The sequence below is a fragment of the Vulpes vulpes genome, chromosome 11 (assembly GCF_048418805.1).
Source record: "Vulpes vulpes isolate BD-2025 chromosome 11, VulVul3, whole genome shotgun sequence".
Lineage (NCBI taxonomy): Eukaryota > Metazoa > Chordata > Mammalia > Carnivora > Canidae > Vulpes > Vulpes vulpes.
The window spans coordinates 49,405,414-49,427,257 of NC_132790.1; the positions used below are offsets into that span (position 1 = coordinate 49,405,414).

Below are 21,844 nucleotides of genomic sequence, written 5' to 3' on the forward strand. Positions count from 1 at the left end.
TATGGCTCTCCTTAATAACTCTCTTAGAGATTTCCAATTTGGGCAACAGTCAATATATGAGCTGTTTTTCCTAATATCACACCCTTAGTCTATTTCAGAAATTTTAAACTCTCTTTCTATTTTTTTCATTAAAAACCCTTTAGAAAACCTAAGGTTATGAATTTTCTCTTCACAAAAATTTATATACGCTCATGTAGAGAAAATTTTGCATACCATTTTAAAGACTTATTTTTGTAAATAAACTCAAGAAGACAAAGGGAACTACCTAGGAGGAACATAAAATAACTTTTTATTTTTACATATAAGATTTTTTTTCCTCTAAAGTAGAAGATTGGTTAAATGCAAAAGTTAAAAATCTTCACTTAAATGATATGAAATAGCATGGAAAAGACTAAGTTTACTTTGGCAAACAATTTTAGTACTTTTTTAATCTCGTGAACTGTTAAAGAATATATGGGCACACAGAATCACCTTAAAATTCTAATTATGCATTATACAGAAAACAAAACTTCACATTTTTTTTCTGAAATTAACACAATGTGATATGTTATAAATGTAAGGCTTTGAGAAGAAAATTGTAAAATCCCAAGACCTCACAATCCTGACCAAAAGAGAAACAGACATACCACAAAATTTAATTGTTAAAGATAAAAATGGCATTCACTTTTTATGAAAGAGCAGAGGTTTCACCATCCCTGCCAAGATCTTGGGTAACTGTGCGGCAATAACTTCAGACATCATTTCTGGAAACTCAACACTCAGTGCCCGGGACTGGATAAATGTATTCAAGCAGTACAGATGAAGCTGTTTGACAAGCTGTTAGTTTTACAAATGGATAAGAAACATGTAAAAAATTAATACATTTATATAATAAAACATGACAACTTATTTTTCTAACAATATAAATACTCATAAAGTTTTCTTTCCAAAATAACTCTCTTCACTTTCTAAAATAACATGTAAAATATTACATACAATGAAACATTCCGATAGCACAGAAAGATTTAAAGAAATGAAAGTCATTCATAATCCCACAGGATAACTGATATGAACATTCTGGTGTCTTTCTTTTGAGTTCTTTTTTCTTTTCATACATGTATGCAAACATACCCAGGTATATACACAGTATACACAATGATATATATATATATCATTTTATATATATATATATATATATAAAATGCAATTATTTAATAAAGTCTATTTGTTAACAGGGTGGCTTTTTTACATAACAATATATTGACTCTTCCTCTGTCAATACAAACAACCTAACATATTTCATTTTAATTTAATCTTAATTTTTGTCAAATAATTAATGTAAGTAATTTTATTTTTTTATTTTTTTAATGTAAGTAATTTTAAAAGTCAAATTAGAACCCAAGAGTAACAATGAAATCCAGCAGTTTTCTCATAGAGTTCTTCCCATTCTTATTCCAGTTCCCCAGATGCAACCATTTTCAACTTCTTTAGCCATTTTCAACTTCTTTCAATATCTTTAAGTATTTATCTCTGTATTTCTAACAAATTTTGTTTTTCAAATTTGATATTATTGATTGAGTTTCTATTATGGAACATGAGGTTTCAGCTCTCCTATACTAGATACCGCTCCCAATTATGTATGAGTTTTCTTCTCCCCATTCTCTATATAGCTTTATCTCAATTTTTTACTAAATCAATATCCAGTAATTATATTATAAAAATTTTTATTGTTCCTGCTGGATTACAGTTCCTTTCATATATGACGTATTTTTATTTTGCTAGAGCTAATCATTTTGTGTTTCTGTTTGCTTTGTTTCCTTTATATTTATCACAAAGCCATAGTCTAATTCTTTGACACAATTTTAAAAACTCATCTGAGCATGTTCAGACATACTGGTACTCCCTAGTTCCATCTTTTTTTCCCTGGTACTAGTATTCTGAAACCCTGTGCATTACTGCTCCAATCTAGACTAATAATTGCTTAGCACAGTTAATGTGCTAGAATATCCTTTTGTATCTCTCCTGGGTTGGATCTTCTACTTTATTGTCTTATTTCAGTGTTTTATCATTAAAACATTCTGTAGACGTCCATGAGAAGATGGTATTTGAGGTAGGCTCTCTGAGACCTTGCATGTCTGAAAATCCTTTTTAAGGTACCATCATATTTGTTTAATGACTTGGCTAGGTATAAAATTCTTTGAAGATTTTCCTTTCCTTCAAAATTCTGAAGCCATTGATCCACTGTTTTCTGGGTTCCAGAATTGCTGTTCAGAAGTCCATCATTTGAATCCTGATAATTTTTATGTGAGTTGTTTCTTTTCTCCTTACTCTATTTTAGGATAGTCTTTTTATTTCTGGTATTTTAAAATTCCTAAAATAGTGTGCCTTTGTTCAATTGTTTTGTACCTGTGCACTGGACTTTTACAATCAGAAAATTCAAATCCCTCTGGTCCACTAATTTTTATTTTAAGATTTATTATGTAATTTCTTCACCTTGATTTTCTCTGTTCTTTTAGAAATTCCTTTTTTTATTGGAGAATGAACTTCCTTAGATTAATCCCCTAAATTTGTTGTCTCTTCTAATTTTTCATTTATCTTTTTTGTTATTTCTTCTGAGTTTTTCTGATACTTAAATATTAGCCCTTCTGTTAAATTTTAATTTTTTGTTTCTCTATATTTAATTATCCAAAAGTATTTGCTTTCTAAATGTTCCTTCCAAATGTTTTCTATTTTTGTCTCATGGATGCAATATCATTTTTAGTTCTCTGAATATCTTATTTTTTTTAAATCTTTTTTCTGTTCTCTGTTCTGATGCTTTTACCTTCATTACTTTTTTTCTGTGTATTTGATTTCTGGCTTTCATTACACAGGCTTTACCTATATGGCTAATAATCCTTGGCTATCTGTTCATTTTCAGAAATAAGGTCTCAAATTTGACCCAGTGAGTAGATTACTATATTGTCCATTATTATTAGCACTGTTATCAACTTGTAATTCCATCCAAAATGATATGAGAGTCTTATTTTCCACATCTATACCTTTGTGCTTTGTTTCCTGTATATAAAATGTTTTCTAATAGGCAAAATATTTTAGAGCATATTCAGGAAAATGTATCACAATTCCTATACAATTAAATTACTCTCAAGTTATACAAATACTAGTAAAAGGATATTTGGGTGATATACATTGAAAGTGAAAAAAGCACAATATAAGTTCTGAGCAGTGTCATGCAAATATAGTTTTTTTAAAATATAGTACAAATATGAGTTTGAAGAAACCATATAAAGTAAAATGTAGATTAACATTTAAAAGGTTATAGAAATTCAGAAAATAAACACTGATATCCTAGAACACAAAATACTTACATCATGCAAGTTATCAAGAAGTTTTGTGAGTTGGTAGAAACGCTGTGAGCTAGAGACAACTCCTTTTTGCCTCAAACCAATTGCTTTGATGAGCTCTCTAATGTAGCTTGATCTCATCTCTTCAAACTGGTTTTGACTTCTTAGTCCTTCCAAAGGAACTGTAAGAATATAACTACAAGTGGCAGTTATGCTTAAAAAATTAACAGCAGCAGTTTGTAATAAAAATTTCTGAGCTGTGTAAAGTTTTGATATGCAACTCTAATATGAACATGTTGAAACAGTGTTATTGATAGTTTTAGGACACATAAACTTATACTTCTCTTGAAGAATATAAGAACAATTAAATAAAGGACATTTTAGCTCACCTATTTTAGATTCGTATTAATGGGTTATTTATCTAACTTAGCACTTACTCAAAAGAGCATCTGTCATTCTATATTCCTGTCTCAGGAATGAATTTAGTTTATAATTATATGCACGGTGGGTCTTTTTTAAAGAAAAAGTATTTGAACAAATACTTGGATCGCTCTGTCAAGTTTGTCTTCATATAAATCTGAAGTATTTGTCATTGAGATTATTCATGGATAACTTACCATTTTTGTTGTGATTTTAGCATTGCTTCATTAAATATCCTAACTCCTTCCTGCTGATATGAAAGAAAGCTATTGATATTTCAATACTTCTCTATACACCACCACTTCATTATACTCTATTTTTACTTATTTATTTTAATTTCTATTTTCAATTCAAATAGTTTTGATTATATTTTTTGGTATACAGTACTATATTAAAAATATATTCGTTTCCCCCTTTCCAATAGTTGTATAGTTGTAGCTCTCATTTCTGCTTCATGATTCAGTGCACTGTTTAGTAGGACTTCCAGAACAATATTAAATAATAACAATGGCACATATTCCTATTTTGTTGCTTATTTTAATGGGAATGCTTCTTATTCCCATTTGTTATTTATTTATTTGTTTGTTTGTTTATTTATTTATTATTTACTCATGAGAGACAGAGAGAGAGAGGTAGAGACACAGGCAGGGGAAGAAGCAGGCTACATTGCAGGGAGCCTGAGTGGGACTCGATCCCAGGTCTCCAAGATCAGGTGTTGGGCTGAAGGAGGCGCTAAACCGCTGAGCCACCCAGGTTGCCCTCTTATTCCCATCTGATATTAACTGCTAATTCAGATATTTACCTCTGTAATCTTTAATTCCAAATTTAGCCAAATTTTGGGCACAACTTCCTATTCTTACTGCTTCTCTTATTTTTACTGTGTTGTCAATTTTACCTACAATCTATTTTCTTAATATTTTAGGTCCTTCTGTTATCACTTGTTTGAGATGCTCTGTTGATTTCTTCAGCAACTTATCACCAGAACTCCCAATTTCCTTGTTTCATTTTCTTTGGTTGCATTTATCTTACAAACAAACCTTCAAACTTAAATGAAGCAGCTGCCTTTTCCTGCAGCTATTCTAGACTGCTGAAAGAAAAAAATTACATAATCTCTTAGATTTATATAACTAAACATTTATGATCTTGACCCTTAGCAATATTTCTATAGAGAAGTACATTAAATTTAAGCAAAATCAACTCTATATGCCTAGCAAAGGGAGAGAAAAAAATCCTTTTGTAAAAACTTTTATTCCTTGTTCTCCAATCAGACCTTGGCTCCCACTCCCCTTAGAAAAAAAATAAGGCCACAGATTTACAAAAAGAAATTCTTTGCTTTTGAGTTTTTAAGGGCTCATATAATTAATATAAAAAAGTCTTTCAAGGGTAATTTTGGCAATATGTGATTTTTACTTGATTGTAAATTTTACTGCTGTATATACATCTGAACCAGCTCTCCTAAATATTTCTATTTGCTTTGAGCTCCTTATCTTAATTCATTTTTACTTAATTATTACATCCAGTAATTTATGATTGGGGAATTTTCTCTCAGTTCTTGTTGATTCCACGAGTGAGTTTTAGGACTTCTTGCAAATATCTTAGTGGCAAATTGGGAGATGGTGAGTCATGGGCAGTCAGATGCTATTTTAGATAAGAATACTTTTTAAAAAAACAAGGATCTTTATCTTTTGACTGAGCTAACTTAAAAATAGCATATATTCATTGGAAAATTTTTAGAAAGCATAGAAAATACATAAAAAATTATAAGTCACCAGATCCTACCATCCAATACTTTGGGATATTTCCCAACATTATATTGAGAACATTTACTTATTATATCTCTTAAAATGCTTTAAAAATAAATGTTTTAATTCTCACATTTAGTTTCACTTCACAAAATTGTAAGAATACAACTTATTTCTCTTATTTTTTATTTGAAATACTTTATTAAATCTAAACAATATTTATTATGAATATATTTTTTGATTTTTTAAAAGTGTATATACCTTAGAAGTGCGATTATTGCAATAAAAGATATTAACTTTCTTAACTCTTATACATTCCTTTTTTTTTTAATAAGTTTTTTTTTTAATTTATTTATTCAGAGAGAGAGAGAGAGAGAGACTGAGAGGCAGAGACACAGGCAGAGGGAGAAGCAGGCTCCATGCAGGGAGCCCGACGCGGGACTCGATCCTCGGTCTCCAGGATCAGACCCCGGGCTGCAGGCGGCGCTAAACCACTGCACTACCAGGTGTGCCCACTCTTATACATTCCTAAACTTCTTACTATGTAACTGTTTTGTGGTAACTACTGAATATTTACATTTTAGGTAATCTTTGCTTTTCACACAGAAAATTAAAATATCTCATTTTCATTTCTCAAATTATTAGTGAGGCTGAACAATTTTCTTAAGTGTATTAATGACTTACATTTTTTTTTTCTATTTAGTACTCACTTATCTATAGGGTATATTTCAAATTTTTTTCTAAGTTTGTTGTTTAATTTTTAGATACTTTGTTACAATTTTGCAACCTTTTTAGGGCAAAAAATTAGTAGTGCCCAGACAACCTAACTTTTCTCATGATCCAGAAGTAAACACTTCCAACTTTTTCATCTATTTATTTTAATTTTTCCTTCTACAGAATTATTATTTTTTAAAGATTTTATTTATTTATTCATGAGAGACACCGAGAGAGAGGCAGAGACACAGGAAGAGGGCAGAGAAGCCGGCTCCATGCAGGGAGACCAATGCTGGGACTTGCTCCAAGATCCCAGGATCACGCCCTGAGCCCAAGGCAGATGCTTAACTGTTGAGCCACCCAAGGGTCCCGCCTTCCCAGAATTAAACAGCAACACTGTAGTCCTGATTCTTGATTTTTTTATTTTTCACTTTTGATTTTCTAGTATGGAAAATGAGACTGTAGCTCTTTTTCCATCTTTCAGATTTACCATCACCTCCACACCAGTAGTGCACAAGTGCACACACACACCTTGCTAATCCTCATCTTCCTAATATTTTCATAATACTGGTTAAATGAGTATTCAGTATTTATTATCTTGTTATGTAAAATGCTATCACAGTCAAGTCACACATAGTATACATTATGATTTCTAGTACAACTTTTTGTTTTACTGAGAGTAAATAATCGTCTTAATGGGTGTAAGAAGTGGTATCTCACTGTGGTTTTGATTTGTATTTCCCTAATAATTTGTTGAGCATCTTTTCATGTGTTTAATGTCTATTTGTATACCTTCTTTGGAGAACTGTCTATTCAGGCCCTTGTCAATTTATTTATTTATTTATTTATTTATTTATTTATTTATATAAATTTTTATTTATTTATGATAGTCACACACACAGAGAGAGAGAGAGACAGAGACATAGGCAGAGGGAGAAGCAGGCTCCATGCACCGGGAGCCCGATGTGGGATTCGATCCCGGGTCTCCAGGATCGCGCCCTGGGCCAAAGGCAGGCGCCAAACCACTGCGCCACTCAGGGATCCCCGGCCCTTGTCAATTTAAAAAAATTTTTTAATTGTTAAATAAATTGTTCTTTATATATTCTGGATGTTATTATTTCTTTTCTCTATCAGATACATGATTTTCAAATTTTTTTTCCCATACAGTGGGTTGACATTTATTTTGTTGATCATGACCTCTGATGCACTAAAGTTTTAAATTTGATGAAATTCCTTTTTTTCTTTTATTGCCTGAGTTTTATGTGTCATATCCAAGACAAATTATCATATCTTTGCCAAACTCAACATCATGAAGCTTTTTTGTTTTGTTTGTTTTATAATTTCAGTTCTTAGATTTAGGCCTTTGATCTATTTTAAGTTAATAAGAGTCCAACTTCTAACTTTTCTAACGAAGTTTTCCAAACACTTTTTGTTAAAAACACTAATTGTTTCCTTGATGATTTCTTCCCTTATGTATTTTCTTGTTCTTTCTTTCTAGTGCTCCAACTATTTGGGTGTTGGGCCTCCTTGATTCAGATTTTCTACGTTTTTTTGGTTTTTAGTTCTACTTTTGAGAAGTCTTCTTTGTCTACCAATGCCTGTACTGACTTAAATTCTGCTTTATTCTTTTTTTTTCTTTATTCTGTATATAGGTATATATAGATATATACATATACACACACATATATATATATATATAAACTCTTCTTTTCAATTTTCAGTATCTAAGAGCTCTTTGCTTTTAATGTGTTATTCCTTTCTCACAGTATTCAGTACTTGTTCCTTGGGTGCAAAATGTTTTCATCTTTCTACAGAGGGGATAGCTTTTTAATTTTTTGAGGTTTTCATCTTCCTACATCATCTGTTTCTTCCAACTTTGTTTTCTTTCTGATTTCATTGTCTTTGATGTCAAAGGATTCTCTCAGATGCCTTGGTTATTTATATTCAAGAGTGGAAAGCTATAAGGCTGATTCACAGTCCTGTTTCAATGGGTAGTGCTTGACTATAAGCTTTAGTACAGGGCAATCTGGCTGAGCTATTTCAAAGAGAAACATCTGCTATTTAACATATTAGTTTCTTTTCTTTCTGGAAAAGAGATTTTGCAGAGAATAATCCTTCAGTCTCCTGTCTAGAGGATATAAACCTGGATGACAATGTTTTGATAGAGGGGGTGAGGTAAGTATGCTGGAAGATGGTGTCTCAACAGTTGGCACATTATTAATCTGTTGTCATCATAGGACCCCTCATCCTCAACAGTGCCTACAGTTCACCTCTGTTATATCCTGTTATATCCAACTACTCTCTGTTATATCCTCTTCAGGAACTAAACCTAAGCTCTCTGAATTGGAGAGGGACAATTTTATGGTTGGGTGATTTCTGGATACAGACTTTTAAAAGAACTTTGTGTTAACTCTACCTTCACTCTCATCTCAAAAAATCATTGTTATCTGTGAGAGACTCCTAACTCTGGGAAACGAACAAGGTGTAGTGGAAGGGGAGGTGGGCGGGGGGATGGGATGATTGGGTGATGGGCACTGAGGGGGGCACTTGATGGGATGAGCACTGGGTGTTATACTATATGTTGGCAAATCAAACTCCAATAAAAAAATATACAAAAAAAAAAAAAGAAAAAAAAATCATTGTTGTCACCAACTGAGAAACATGCCAGATATTTGGTATTGCAAATCAAGGTACTTCTTGGCTTTTCTTACTTGTGGCTTAAAATTCAACCTTCTTAGTTATGCTAAATTGGCTCTGCTCACTGGCTTGCAGAATTTTATTCTTATTCATTCCTCTCATTCTCTTCTATTTTTTTAATAATAAATTTATTTTTTATTGGTGCTCAATTGCCAACATACAGAATAACACCCAGTGCTCATCCCATCAAGTGCCCACCTCAGTGCCCACCACCCAGTTCATTCTCTTTTATTTCTTAAAAAAAATCCCTTTAGTAATATTTAAAGTAGTTTGAGAGGGAGCAATGGTGTGTTCAACTTGCCATATTTTCCTGAAGATCTTTATTTTAATTTTTAATGGCAAATTGGAGGTTGATACTTATGTATCAAATCATTGAACTTCTCCTTTACCAACTTTCCAATTGCATTTATTTTTAAAAAGGTATTCCTTATTTGTAATCTCAAAATCATTTATATTCCTTTTAGAGTATTTTTAACATTTTAAGACTGTACATTTAACTTATCTGGTATTTATTTTAAGACATAATTTGAGTTAAATATCCAAACTAAGTTTTCCCCAATGTAAAATTTATTTTTCCTAACTATATTAATTTGCTCCATACTCATTGACTTATGGTGTTTCCAACAGCATATTAATATATGCTAGTCTGACTTGACTAACAATTTAGTGTATCTATTCCTGTTACAGTGTATTAATTAGGCACATTTCTAATTTCCTTCTTCACCTGAAAATTTTTGTAATGCTTACCTACTTATTTTTTGAGATTTAAAGATGAATTCCTTAAAGCTTTGCCAAGTCTCTCCTCAAAAATCCCATTAGGATTTTTATTAGAATTTGCAGAAATCATTAGTACTATTCACTAAATATTGCTGTTTTCCCTTTTCTTGAGGCTGCACGTGGCTAATAATTTTGTTTTCTATAGTATGTGACTAGAAATTATATATATATGTCACTTCCTTCCTTACCAATGCTCTGGTGATTGGAGAAGTGTATATCAAGATATAGCTTCCATGTGCCTGAGTACCTGAGTGATGGCAATGAGCAGAGCCTCCCTGTTGATCTGCATTGGACATATAGTGGGGAAAATACATACTTATTTTTTTTTTTGTTAAGCTACTTAGATTTTGGGGTTGTATGGCCCTTCTGCATAATGTAACCTATCTCTAAATATATAAGTATGTTAATTATATCTACTAGTCTGAGGAATTTAGGATTATCTATAACATAACTGCTATAGGATTCATTACTGCCAAGAAAAGGACAGGACTTAACTATTGTCATATAAAATTTATTCTAGTTGACTTTCTTGGCTAGTTCCATATCAATACTTTAGTCTGCTTTATGCTCTTTTATCAAATTAGGCTTGAGAGTCTCTGCTCCAAGGTAAGAGGATAGGGCTATGGATCCCTAGATCCTATACTGGTCCTTGTCTTTATACAGATTTCATGAGGAAAACTTCCTTTTTAAGAATTTAGCTTTTTTGACTTTTTTCCTGACCCACCCCTCCACTATTTGAGATTTGTGCTACTTGGAAGAAGTCCCTGAAAAGATACTACCAAGAAGGACCCTTGGCTCACCTTAGCTCCCTAACATTCTCTTTCAAATCACTGAGTGAAAGAAGGATCAATTCAGATATTCAAAGGCTGAGCCTATCTGTGCATGGATAGGGCACAGAAAGAGGTGAAAAGTAAAAGCAGTTTTTAAAAATTTTCCAACCCAGACTCTTGAGTATCCACTGAGGCAAAGGTGTGTGTGTTCCTTGTATATGAGAAAGAGTGAAATGGATATCTACTTGTCCTTCTGGTGACCAATGCTATGTTTCATGTTTCTCCTGGGTATAGAGCTACAGTGCATTTCCCAGCCTCTCTTACAATTAAAATGGGTCAAAGACTGTGGGCAGAAGTGACATATGACACTGCCAGGCCTCACTTCCAAATCTTTTCTCACTTATTGCTTATCTTCTACTTAGATCCAACAGCTACTTCAAGCTGCTATGAATGGGTGGAGGTTCTATACGGAAGGAACATGGGTTTTTTTGCTAACTCACTGGACTGTGAATATGAGTGACAAATAAACTGCTATTGTATTATGCCACTAATCTTTGAAGGTACTTGTTATAACTGCCTATTCTGATATAAAAAGAGTAGTTCCAAATAAAATTGTGTATATTATACAGTAAGTGCTTTGTGGAGTGGGAGGAGAAGGAAGATAATTTATCTTTATGCAGTATTAACTGGCTCATAATACCAAATTAGGTGAATGTGAAAAAGTAACTTAATCATGTTTTATCTGAAAAATAGAATTGGCTGAACTGGTGGGCTATTTGCTATTATATAAAACTTGAGAAATATAAGGTAATTTTATCAATGTCTGTGACAGTGTATTAGGTGTTTCTCCTTTGCAGCCACAATCTAAGATTCATACCTCATGTATAACCATATGACCATATTGATGGGGGAACAGAGGACTAGCTGAGAACAAGGCACAAGCCCAGGGCAGCCCATTGACAAGTCCCTGAAACTGGCAGAGGACATTCCTCTACGGACCCAACTGCCTTGATGTCCGTACTTTGCTAAGGGCAAAAGGCAATCTTAGCCCAACCCCCAGGAGCCTGTAAGTCTACTTTAACATATAAAAATTCCTTTAGAAATTTCCCTTTATTTCTATTCCCCAGGATACATGTTGGCAATCATCTTCCAAGCACATGGCCCACCGATAGACATCTGAAGGGTCTCATGATTCAGGTGTTATTAGAGGGTAACAAGTGACCTTTTCCCAACAATAGCCAGGCCCCTCAAGGTCCTGGAAACCTTGCTTCCAAAATTCCTTATCTCTAATTTTGTGCTATCCCCAGACCCCTCCAAACTCCCAGGTATATAATCAGTCACCCCTCACAGGCTCAGGCAGTAGCTCTTCCTGCCCACGGGTCCTGTCCTTGGGCTTTAATAAAACCACCATTTTGCACCAAAAACTTCTCAAGAATTCTTTCTTGGTCATCAGCTCCAGACCTTACCTATATTCCAAAACTTCCTCAATATTATCATTTGAGACTTTTCCAATGAATTAAAAATTAAGAAAGTAAATGTCTTGTAAAAGTTGCTTGTACTCACTTGTATTAAGAAGTAGCAATACTTTCATACACAGGAACTCTTCCTGGCTAACTTGAAGCTTGACAAACTCCTGTGGGATCTGCCACATGGTGAGGCATAATGAATAGAATGATGATTCCTTCATCCTCTGTCTTGTATCATACACAACACACAAAGGAAAGAGCAACAGGAAAAAAGGAACACACAATGTGTTAGCGAGTTTGTGTAATTTATTAGAGAAAATGAAATATGGTAACTTACGTATTACAGAAAATGTCTTTTTGTAATCAAAATAAACTAATAAACTATTCACAATACTGAATTTTTGAGGTTAAGAAATTTTAAAGTTAGGAAATCAATTAAATACATATTGACTAAAATTAATGTTCTCACTTTTATTATTATATTTTAAAAACTTAAGGAGTTGAGAATGTGGAGCTGAGGAACACCCAGGGAATCATAAATTTACTGATTATTTTTTTCTGTTAAAAAGTACATATTTTTTTTGTGTCTAATCCAAAGGGAGAATGGATTCGATTCACAGGAACTGAAGAACATAGAGTAGTTCAGTGTATTCAGGGCAGAAGTTACACTAAGAACTATTCTAGGGGAAATGTATGGTGACAAAGAAAAGAGAACATTACAAAGGATTAAATAATTGACAAGGTTGAACACTAATTGTGAAGATTGAGGAAATTTTTTTAAAGGTATTTTCTCAACCATGTGCTGTTCTACAATACCCACATTAGTCACATGGAGCTAGTAAAAAGAAAACTAGATTTTGACTCAGAAGAGCTAAAATTAATCCTGACTCTCACTCAGATTCTTTGGCAGGACATGTAATTTCTCTGAGCCTGTTTCCTGACCTGTAAAATGAAGGACACTGATTCCTTCCCTGTTTCAAGGGATTAAATGGAATAAAATATATGAAAATTACTTGTTAACTATAAAGACAAAAGTAACTTAATATGTCATTAATTCTGAGTCAGCATTCATCATTTGAATAGCATAAATATTTCCATGAAAAAATTCTTATTCAGTTTAAGGTTGTATGTAGAAAATTAATTACAGTAATTTAAATATAGCCAAGAAAATTGAAATATTTATCTTTCAATCTTTAAAATAACTTACCAGTCTGATTTTTCCTCTAGGAGGAAAGATAATATCTTTACTCATTGAAGGTAAGTCGATACTTTCAACCAAAAATACTTCTAATTTTCATCATTATCTTCATTAGTTCCAAGGTATAAGATTTTAATTTGGTAAACTAAATATTTCATTTTGAGTATATTTAAGTATATTTCTTGATACATTTCTAAAGCTTAAAAAAATGGATCTGAGATGACTACTATATATTGAAACAAAAGGGGAAATCTCCAAATATCAAATTACTGATATAATGATACAATTTTATTTATTTTGTTATATCAAGCTATATCCTGAGATAATTCTGGTAAACCTTACAGGAAAATTCTATCTATTCTATTATTATAGATGTATAAACCTCTATTGGAATGTAATTTTCAAGATTATCCTACATATACATTTATGTGATAATACAATAAAAAATCAAGTTACTACTTACTCATTTAGTATTAGATCAGGTGCAAAATATAGCATCTGCCCACTGACATGTTTGTAAGATCTCCATCCTAGTCCAAACACCATTAAGCTCATCCAAGAATACTGGATGAGAGTTATTTGGTCATCAATATGTAAATTTCGAAAACCTACAAAACAAATTAAATAAAATGATCCCCAAAATCACTTGTGTTAAAATGTTGAAAATACATAGAAATTTGAAAATAGATGTAAGTAAGGTAATATACTGTTTTCAATTTCAATGCATTTTATACGACAAATAAGGAAATATTAATACATAGTAGTGCCTGAGAAATTAAAAAGGAACAACTTCGAAGTAATTAAAATTAATCACTTTGGGGGCACCTGGGTGGCCCAGTCAGTAAAGCATCTGCCTTGGGCACAGGTCATGATCCCAGGGTCCTGGGATCAAACCCTGCATTGAGAGGCCTGCTTCTCCCTTACCCTCTGCCTCTGCCTGCTGTTCCCCCTGTTTGTGCTCTCTCTTTATTCATTTTATCAATGAATAAAATCTTTTAAGAAATAATAAAATAAAATAAAACTGGTCACTGTTATTTAGTATTTCTGAGAATTCACTAATTGACCATCGTCCATCAGTGACACATACAATATTCATCTATTGAGACTCACTTGTGCACTAGGCACTGTGTTAAAATGGTTAAGAGGATGAAAGACTGAAACTTTGCCCTTAAAAGAAACTCACAAGCCAAGAGGAAACACAAGCACATACATTCAGTGATACAGAAAGGTAACAGGAATACATCAGGATTTGGGAGGCAGGTCAGGAATAACTCCTGAGGAGATCACCCTCAAGCAGAGTGTAATCAGATTGTTGAAGAATCTTAAATCTTTGGGATTTAAAAATAAGCAGATTTTGTTTTATAAAACCACTGCTTTCAATTTTGTTTGATTTGTATTTAATATCCTTTAATTATGTCTTAGGTAGATTCCGTAGTTTTATGGTCACTTTTTTTTGGGAACAATTCAGTCTCATTTTAAATGGCCATGTGGTTTAAGAGGTTTAGAGTGTGTGTGTGTGTGTGTGTGTGTGTGTGTGTGTGTGTGTGTTGAGAGAGAGAGAGAGAGAGAGAAAGAGAGAGAGGAATCCTCTGATCTTTCATACCCTTACAACCTCTTTTAGGCCCTTCTCCAGTGTTGGAGATAGAGGGAGGATGGTAGGGAGAGAGCAAATGCACTGACTCAATGGTCAAAATATTCTCTCCACTTCTTTTATTTTTAATAATAAATGTATTTTTATTGGTGTTCAATTTGCCAACATACAGAATAACACCCAATGCTCATCCCGTCAAGTGCCCCCCTCAGTGCCCGACATCCATTCACCCCCACCCCCCGCCCTCCTCCCCTTCCACCACCCCTAGTTCGTTTCCCAGAGTCAGGAGTCTTCATGTTCTGTCTCCCTTTCTGATATTTCCTAAGCATTTCTTCTCCCTTCCCCTCTATTCCCTTTCACTATTATTTATATTCCACAAATGAATGAGACCATATAATGTTTGTCCTTCTCCAATTGGCTCATTTCACTCAGCATAATACCCTCCAGTTCCATCCATGTTGAAGCAAAAGGTGGGTATTTGTCGTTTCTAATGGCTGAGTAATATTCCATTGTATACATAAACCACATCTTCTTTATCCATTCATCTTTCGATGGACACCGAGGCTCCTTCCACAGTTTGGCTATTGTGGACATTGCTGCTAGAAACATCAGGGTGCAGGTGTCCCGGCGTTTCATTGCATCTGTATCTTTGGGGTAAACACCCAGCAGTGCAATTGCTGGGTCGTAGGGCAGGTCTATTTTTAACTCTTTGAGGAACCTCCACACAGTTTTCCAGAGTGGCTGCACCAGGTCACATTCCCACCAACAGTGTAAGAGGGTTCCCTTTTCTCCGCATCCTCTCCAACATTTGTGGTTTCCTGCCTTGTTAATTTTCCCCATTCTTATTGGTGTGAGGTGGTATCTCATTGTGGTTTTGATTTGTATTTCCCTGATGGCAAGCAGAGCAGCAATAAATGGTGCTGGGAAAACTGGACATCCACATGCAGAAGAATGAAACTAGACCACTCTCTTGCACCATACACAAAGATAAACTCAAGATGGATGAAAGATCTAAATGTGAGACAAGGTTACATCAAAATCCTAGAGGAGAGCACAGGCAACACCCTTTTTGAACTTGGCCACTTTAACTTCTTGCAAGATACATCCACGAAGGCAAAAGAAACAAAAGCAAAAATGAACTATTGGGACTTCATCAAGATAAGAAACTTTTGCACAGCAAAGGATCCACCTCTTTTCAATTCCCATTTTGCCTGTTTTGCAGAAGATCACCAGCCCAGCACTGATGAACTTAAAGGAGGGAGAAGCAAAGAGGTAAATCTGGAGTTGGGAGGCTGTGATCAGATATGTCTATTAAGGAACAACAATATGACATAGCCTAAATATTTGTGTTATGGAGAGATTTTTGGTAGCCATGTAGAGGATAGATTCAAGGGAGTAAATTGGGAGTTACAGAAAAATTTGGAAACTACTGCCAACGGCCATGTGAGAGATGATAAAAGTCTGAAATAAGTCAACAGGAAGATTTATAGTGGAGGGACTACATCAGAGAAATATTTAAAGTGTAAAATCAGGGATCCCTGGATGGCGCAGTGGTTTGGCGCCTGCCTTTGGCCCAGGGCGCGATCCTGGAGAGGCGGGATCGAATCCCACGTCGGGCTCCCGGTGCATGGAGCCTGCTTCTCCCTCTGCCTGTGTCTCTGCCTCTCTCTCTCTCTGTGACTATCATAAATAAATAATAATAAAAAAAATTAAAAAAAAAATAAAGTGTAAAATCAAAGAGATTTGGCAGTTGATTATAAGTAAATAGGACGAAGTTGCCTCACAGATGTTTCAGTATTTTTGCAGGGATGGTGGATGATAACAGTATTACTGAGACAGAACAGAGGCAGAGAAATAGGGTAGGAACAAAAACCTAACAGGCTCATTGAAAGCTAGATTAAATTATTCAGATGTATTAAAACATTAATAAATTATCACTATTGGGATCCCTGGGTGGCTCAGCGGTTTAGCGCCTGCCTTCCGCCCCGGGTGTGATCCTGGAGACCCGGGATCGAGTCCCATGTCGGGCTCCCTGCATGGAGCCTGCTTCTCCCTCTGCCTGTGTCTCTGCCTCTCTCTCTGTGTGTCTCTCATGAATAAATAAATAAAATTTAAAAAAAAATAAATTATCACTATCATCTTCAGGAACAGATTTTCATTCTTTATTCCTTTCTTAGTCAATTTCATAACTTTCTAAAGAACTTTTCATAATACTTAAATATTTGACCTACTATATACTTTCACTCCAGGCTTTTGTTTCATGTTAATCTCTAATTTGAAATTTTTACATCATAATATAACACTTAATTCATTTGTTCGTTTCTAAAAAACATATTCCACTTACATTTACATGTTTGTGTCTACATTACCCTACCCTTTATTTTGGGGGCGGGGTTGCTTGTTTTCTTTTTTGCATTCTGGGATTAATAAGAAATAAAAATAAAGGAACATTTTAAGTAGATTATAATATAAAAGGCAAATATTGCTGAAATAGCTTAAAACTTTTGAAATTTTACCAATATTTATAGCAGAAAGTATATTATTTCCATTTAACAGATTGAAAAACAACTCAGAAAAATAGCTTTTAAAATAACCACCTCTTAGAGGGCTTATCTGTGATAAATGTACACTGTTAAATTGCCTTGAACATGCCTGGTACAGAAGTGTGATTTTTTTCCCCATTAATTGTAATATCATTCATTACTTTATACTGAAACAAAGACAGGAACACTAAGATCAAATTCCCATTGATGATAATGATCAGGGAAAGTCAGTACATTTGCAATGATGATCAAAATGAAAAACTTCACATAGAAAGTGATGGATGATCCTTAATTGCGTTTAACAAGTAGTAAAGAAAAATACCCTTTCCTTTTAAGTGACTTGACCTGATAATTTCTGGCAAAAACTCTGTTACAAGCTGTTCAATCCTTAATGCTTAAAGAAGTGTATGCTAACACATGGCATGCGAGACCTAAGTTCTCCTGTATTACCTCCAGAGTTTTGATAAAATATATAGGTTATGCTGCTATAAAAACTGTCGTGTACTGAAACATTTAATTGACAACAGAGGTGGAACATTAAATATTTCAGCACCTTCTAACACAAAGTATGAGTGAACTTTGAGGAGTGCAAAAAAATTACGGCATAAGTATAATCACCAACATGTATACGATTTTTTTTTATGAATAAGGACTTGATGGCTAATGATTTAAGAGGGCACAGTTCCATTTGTATCAATTCCATAATTTACATTTCTATAAACACTATTTAAGCATCCCTGTGGATGAAGCATTATGGTTTCAACTAGGCACAAAGATTAGAAAGATGTTTCTACCTTTAACACTTGCAATCTGGTGAGACAGAAAATGAGAACATAATTACAACTCAGAGTGATAGTACTGTTGACAAAGGCAAAGGTGATGTGATTGAGCCAAGGGGCCAATGACTCAGTCTGGGAAGGACAGGGAACTCATCCTTGGGGAAGTGACAGGTAATTATAATCCTGAAGGCTAGTTAGGGACCAGCCAACTGACCAGCCTAGTTAGGGATGAAAATGTGGGGAATGAGGAGGATCTTTGTGTTGGGAAACAATATGGGCAAAAGGAGGCAGGATACTGAGCAAAAAGCATTGTGAGTATTGAAACTTAGAGCTGCGTGGAGAGGAAGAATGAAAGATAATATTGTAAATTCAGGAACCAATTCACAGGGGAATCTTGGATATTAAGGTTAAGAAGTTTGAACTTTGTTATGAAAAGCAAAGGGAAAAATAATATAATTGACTATAATTATTTTTAGAAAGATGATTCTGGTGGCAGAAAAGGACTGTTTGGTGGTAGGGGGAAACCAGCAATAGGGTTACTAAAAAGAGCTACAGTTGAAATCTAGGAAACCTCAACTAATTTAGGGAGGTAGCAGTGGAAGTAGTATATATAATCAATCATATATTTATATTTAGTAAGTGGAGTTGACAGAATTTGATAACTAATTGGACAAGAGGTGAAGGACAAAATTGAGCCTAGTATGATACCCAAGATTCTATCTTTTTCTAAAAAAAATTTTATTGGAGTTCAATTTGCCAACATATAGCATAACCCCCAGTGCTCATCCCACCAAGTGTCCCCCTCATTGCCCAAGATTCTATCTGATGCACTATTTCAAGATAAAGAAAAAGGTTTTAGGTTTATGGAGAAGGCCATGCTGACCTGGAAATCATCCAGGTGGAAATATATAATAAATAATTGAAATACCTGGTTCAATAGTTCATTAGAGGGTCTAGGTTGATACTTACATATTTAGGAATCACCAGAATATAGTGGTAGTTGAAGACAAGGTTGTGAATGGGCTCATCTAGTGTGTGTAGAGTTAGAAACTACTGGAGTAAATGCCAAATTTATCATGTGAATGGAAAAACAAATCCAAAAAGGAAACAAAATGTGCACATTGAGAGAAACATATCTACCTGAAGGGAAATGACAAATGCCAAAGTAAGAGTATCAGCAAGAAATGGTACTTTGTCAAGGCTTCAAGGGCATGCAAACCATGTTAAAAGCTGAAGGTATTCATTATATTTGATAAAAAATTTTGTTGACATCAGCAATAGTAATTCAGTGGAATAGGAGGCTAGAAAAAAGTCATCTTTGAGAGGCTTCATAAAAGTATTACCAAAGCTTGACTTTACTCATAGGCTAATTTCATTTCTTTCCCATCACTTTTTTTGGGGGCAGTAATTTGATTTATTCATTTTATTTGGGATGAAAGAAAATATTCTTTGTCACATATGTGGTGGCTGTCCCTGACTCAAAAGCTATTTTGGGATACTTCGAAGGCAGGAAGCAAGGCAAAAGATTGTTCCAGTGTTCTGATACTGTTGATTGCAAGTAGTCTGGCTAACTAGGATGAAGAAGTAAGATATGTATTAAAAAATGCAATGTTTAAAAATGTTAAAGCATTGATCCTCATAGATTTTTTCACAAAATAAACAAGAATCAGGACAAAATTTATAAAAAGGAAATATTTCCCTCTAACCTGTCACATAAATTCTGCTATAATATCCTGATATAAAGGATAAAGAATATTTCAAAATGAAATTGAATTAGGAATAAGTACTTATTAATTTAATTTCCAAAGCTGGCCTTGACTTTCAAGATCCTCCTTGATCAACCCATAACTTATGCCTCTAAATTTCCTTCACTTACTCTCCCCAACATAAATTTATTATCAGTAACTTCCTAATACTTGGGTGACGAAACCCCCAGGATGCCAATACTTACTGTAGTAGTATTTGAGAAAACATATTTACAAATGTATTTTCTCAATTAAATGTTTTCATTACTATGCTTTGGGGGAAGGTATGATAATACTTTTTTATGTTACAAAGGGACCCTTATACTTGAAAAGATGGAGAATCACTCTTACGCTAGTCTATTTCATTATTCACCAAACATCATGGTTTCCTTATTTTACATTATAAGTTACGCTATTCCAAAGTCTCATTTCTCCTTCAAGTTGAAATGTAATTAACACTTTGTCTCTGAAGCCTTCTCTGGTCCCCTGAAGCCAAAAGTGTCTTCTGTCTCTCTTATCTTTATATTTGTATCTTATGTCACATTCACACATCACTATAGTTGTTTGAGTATCTTATTTATTCCACTGGATTGAAAGTTCCTTCAGAGAAGAAATATATCTTAACTAACATACAGAGTTTATATTTTAAAAAAATTTAACTAACATACAGTGTTATATTAGTTTCAGGTATACAACATAATGATTTAACAATTTTGTACATTATACAAGGCTCCCCCACTGTTAAGTATAGTCACCATCTGTAACGAATGTTCACACACTATTACTGGCTTTATTCTATTTACTATAATTTTCATCTCCATGACTTCTTTATTTCATAACTGGAAATCTGTACCTATTAGAGCCCTCTATTTCACATGTCCCTCTAGCAATTTCCTCTCTGGCAACCACCAATTTGTTCTCTATTTTGAGTCTCTCTCTTTTTTTTTTTTTTGGTCTCTTCCTTTTTTTTAAATTCCACATATAACTGAAATCATATAGTATTTTTCTTTTTCTGATATATTTCACTTAGAATAATACCTGTTAGGTCCACCTATGTTGTTGCAAATGGCACAATCTCACTTTTTAAATATATGACATGTTCTATATTTATTCATTTATTAATGGGGCACTTGTGCTGCTTCCAGTCTTCGCTATTGTAAATAATGCTGCAGTAAACACAGGGAAATATATATATATATATTCAAATTAGTGTTTTGATTTTAAGTTTTTAATTTTAATCCAGTATAATTAACATATAGTATTATATACTTTCAAGTGTACAATATAGTGATGCAGCACTTCCATACATTATTCAGTGCTTCTCATGAGAAATGTACTCTTTATTTATTTATTTTTTATTTTTTATTTTTATTTTACGATAGTCACAGAGAGAGAGAGAGAGAGAGAGGCAGAGACATAGGCAGAGGGAGAAGCAGGCTCCATGCACCGGGAGCCCGATGTGGGATTCGATCCTGGGTCTCCAGGATCGCGCCCTGGGCCAAAGGCAGGCGCCAAACCGCTGCGCCACGCAGGGATCCCGAAATGTACTCTTTAATCCCCATCACCTACTTCATGTATCCCCCCATCCATTACCCCTCTGGTAACCTTTGGTTTGTTCTCTATAGTTAAGAGTCTATTTCTTGGTTTGTCTCTCTCTCTCTCTCTCTCTCTCTCTCTCTCTCTCTCTTTTTTTTTCCTTTGCTCTTTGCTTTGTTTCTTAAATTCCAAATATGAGTGAAATCACATGGCATTTGTCTTTCTCTGACTGATTCGTTTCACTTAGCATAATACTCTTTAGCTCCATCCATGTTGTTGCAAATGGCAAGATTTCATTCTTTTTAATAGCTGAATAGTATTCCATTGTGTGTGTGTGTGTGTGTGTGTGTGTGTGTGTATACACATACATATATATACCAATACTCTTTATCCATTCATCTATCGATGGACACTTAGCCTGCTTCCATAATTTGGCTATTGTAAATACTTCTGCAATAAACATAGAGGTGTATATATCCTTTTGAAATAGTGTTTTGCATTCTCTGGGTAGATACCCAGAAATATCATTACTGGATCATATGATAT

General features: G+C 34.0%; 1 protein-coding gene across 2 annotated transcripts in view; it reads right to left on the reverse strand.

Moving 5' to 3' along the window:
• Positions 1–266: 266 nt before the first annotated feature.
• The window catches only part of PGR (progesterone receptor), a 108,568-nt gene continuing 86,990 nt past the window's right edge, over positions 267–21,844 (reverse strand). For both annotated transcript variants that reach the window (XM_072726281.1, XM_072726282.1), the window contains 4 exons: positions 13,568–13,712; positions 12,004–12,134; positions 3,345–3,502; positions 267–816 (listed from right to left, as the gene is read on the reverse strand). In XM_072726281.1, the coding sequence (XP_072582382.1) occupies positions 661–816; positions 3,345–3,502; positions 12,004–12,134; positions 13,568–13,712 (590 nt within the window). In that variant the 3' untranslated portion in view covers positions 267–660. The remainder of the gene's footprint in view (positions 817–3,344; positions 3,503–12,003; positions 12,135–13,567; positions 13,713–21,844) is intronic.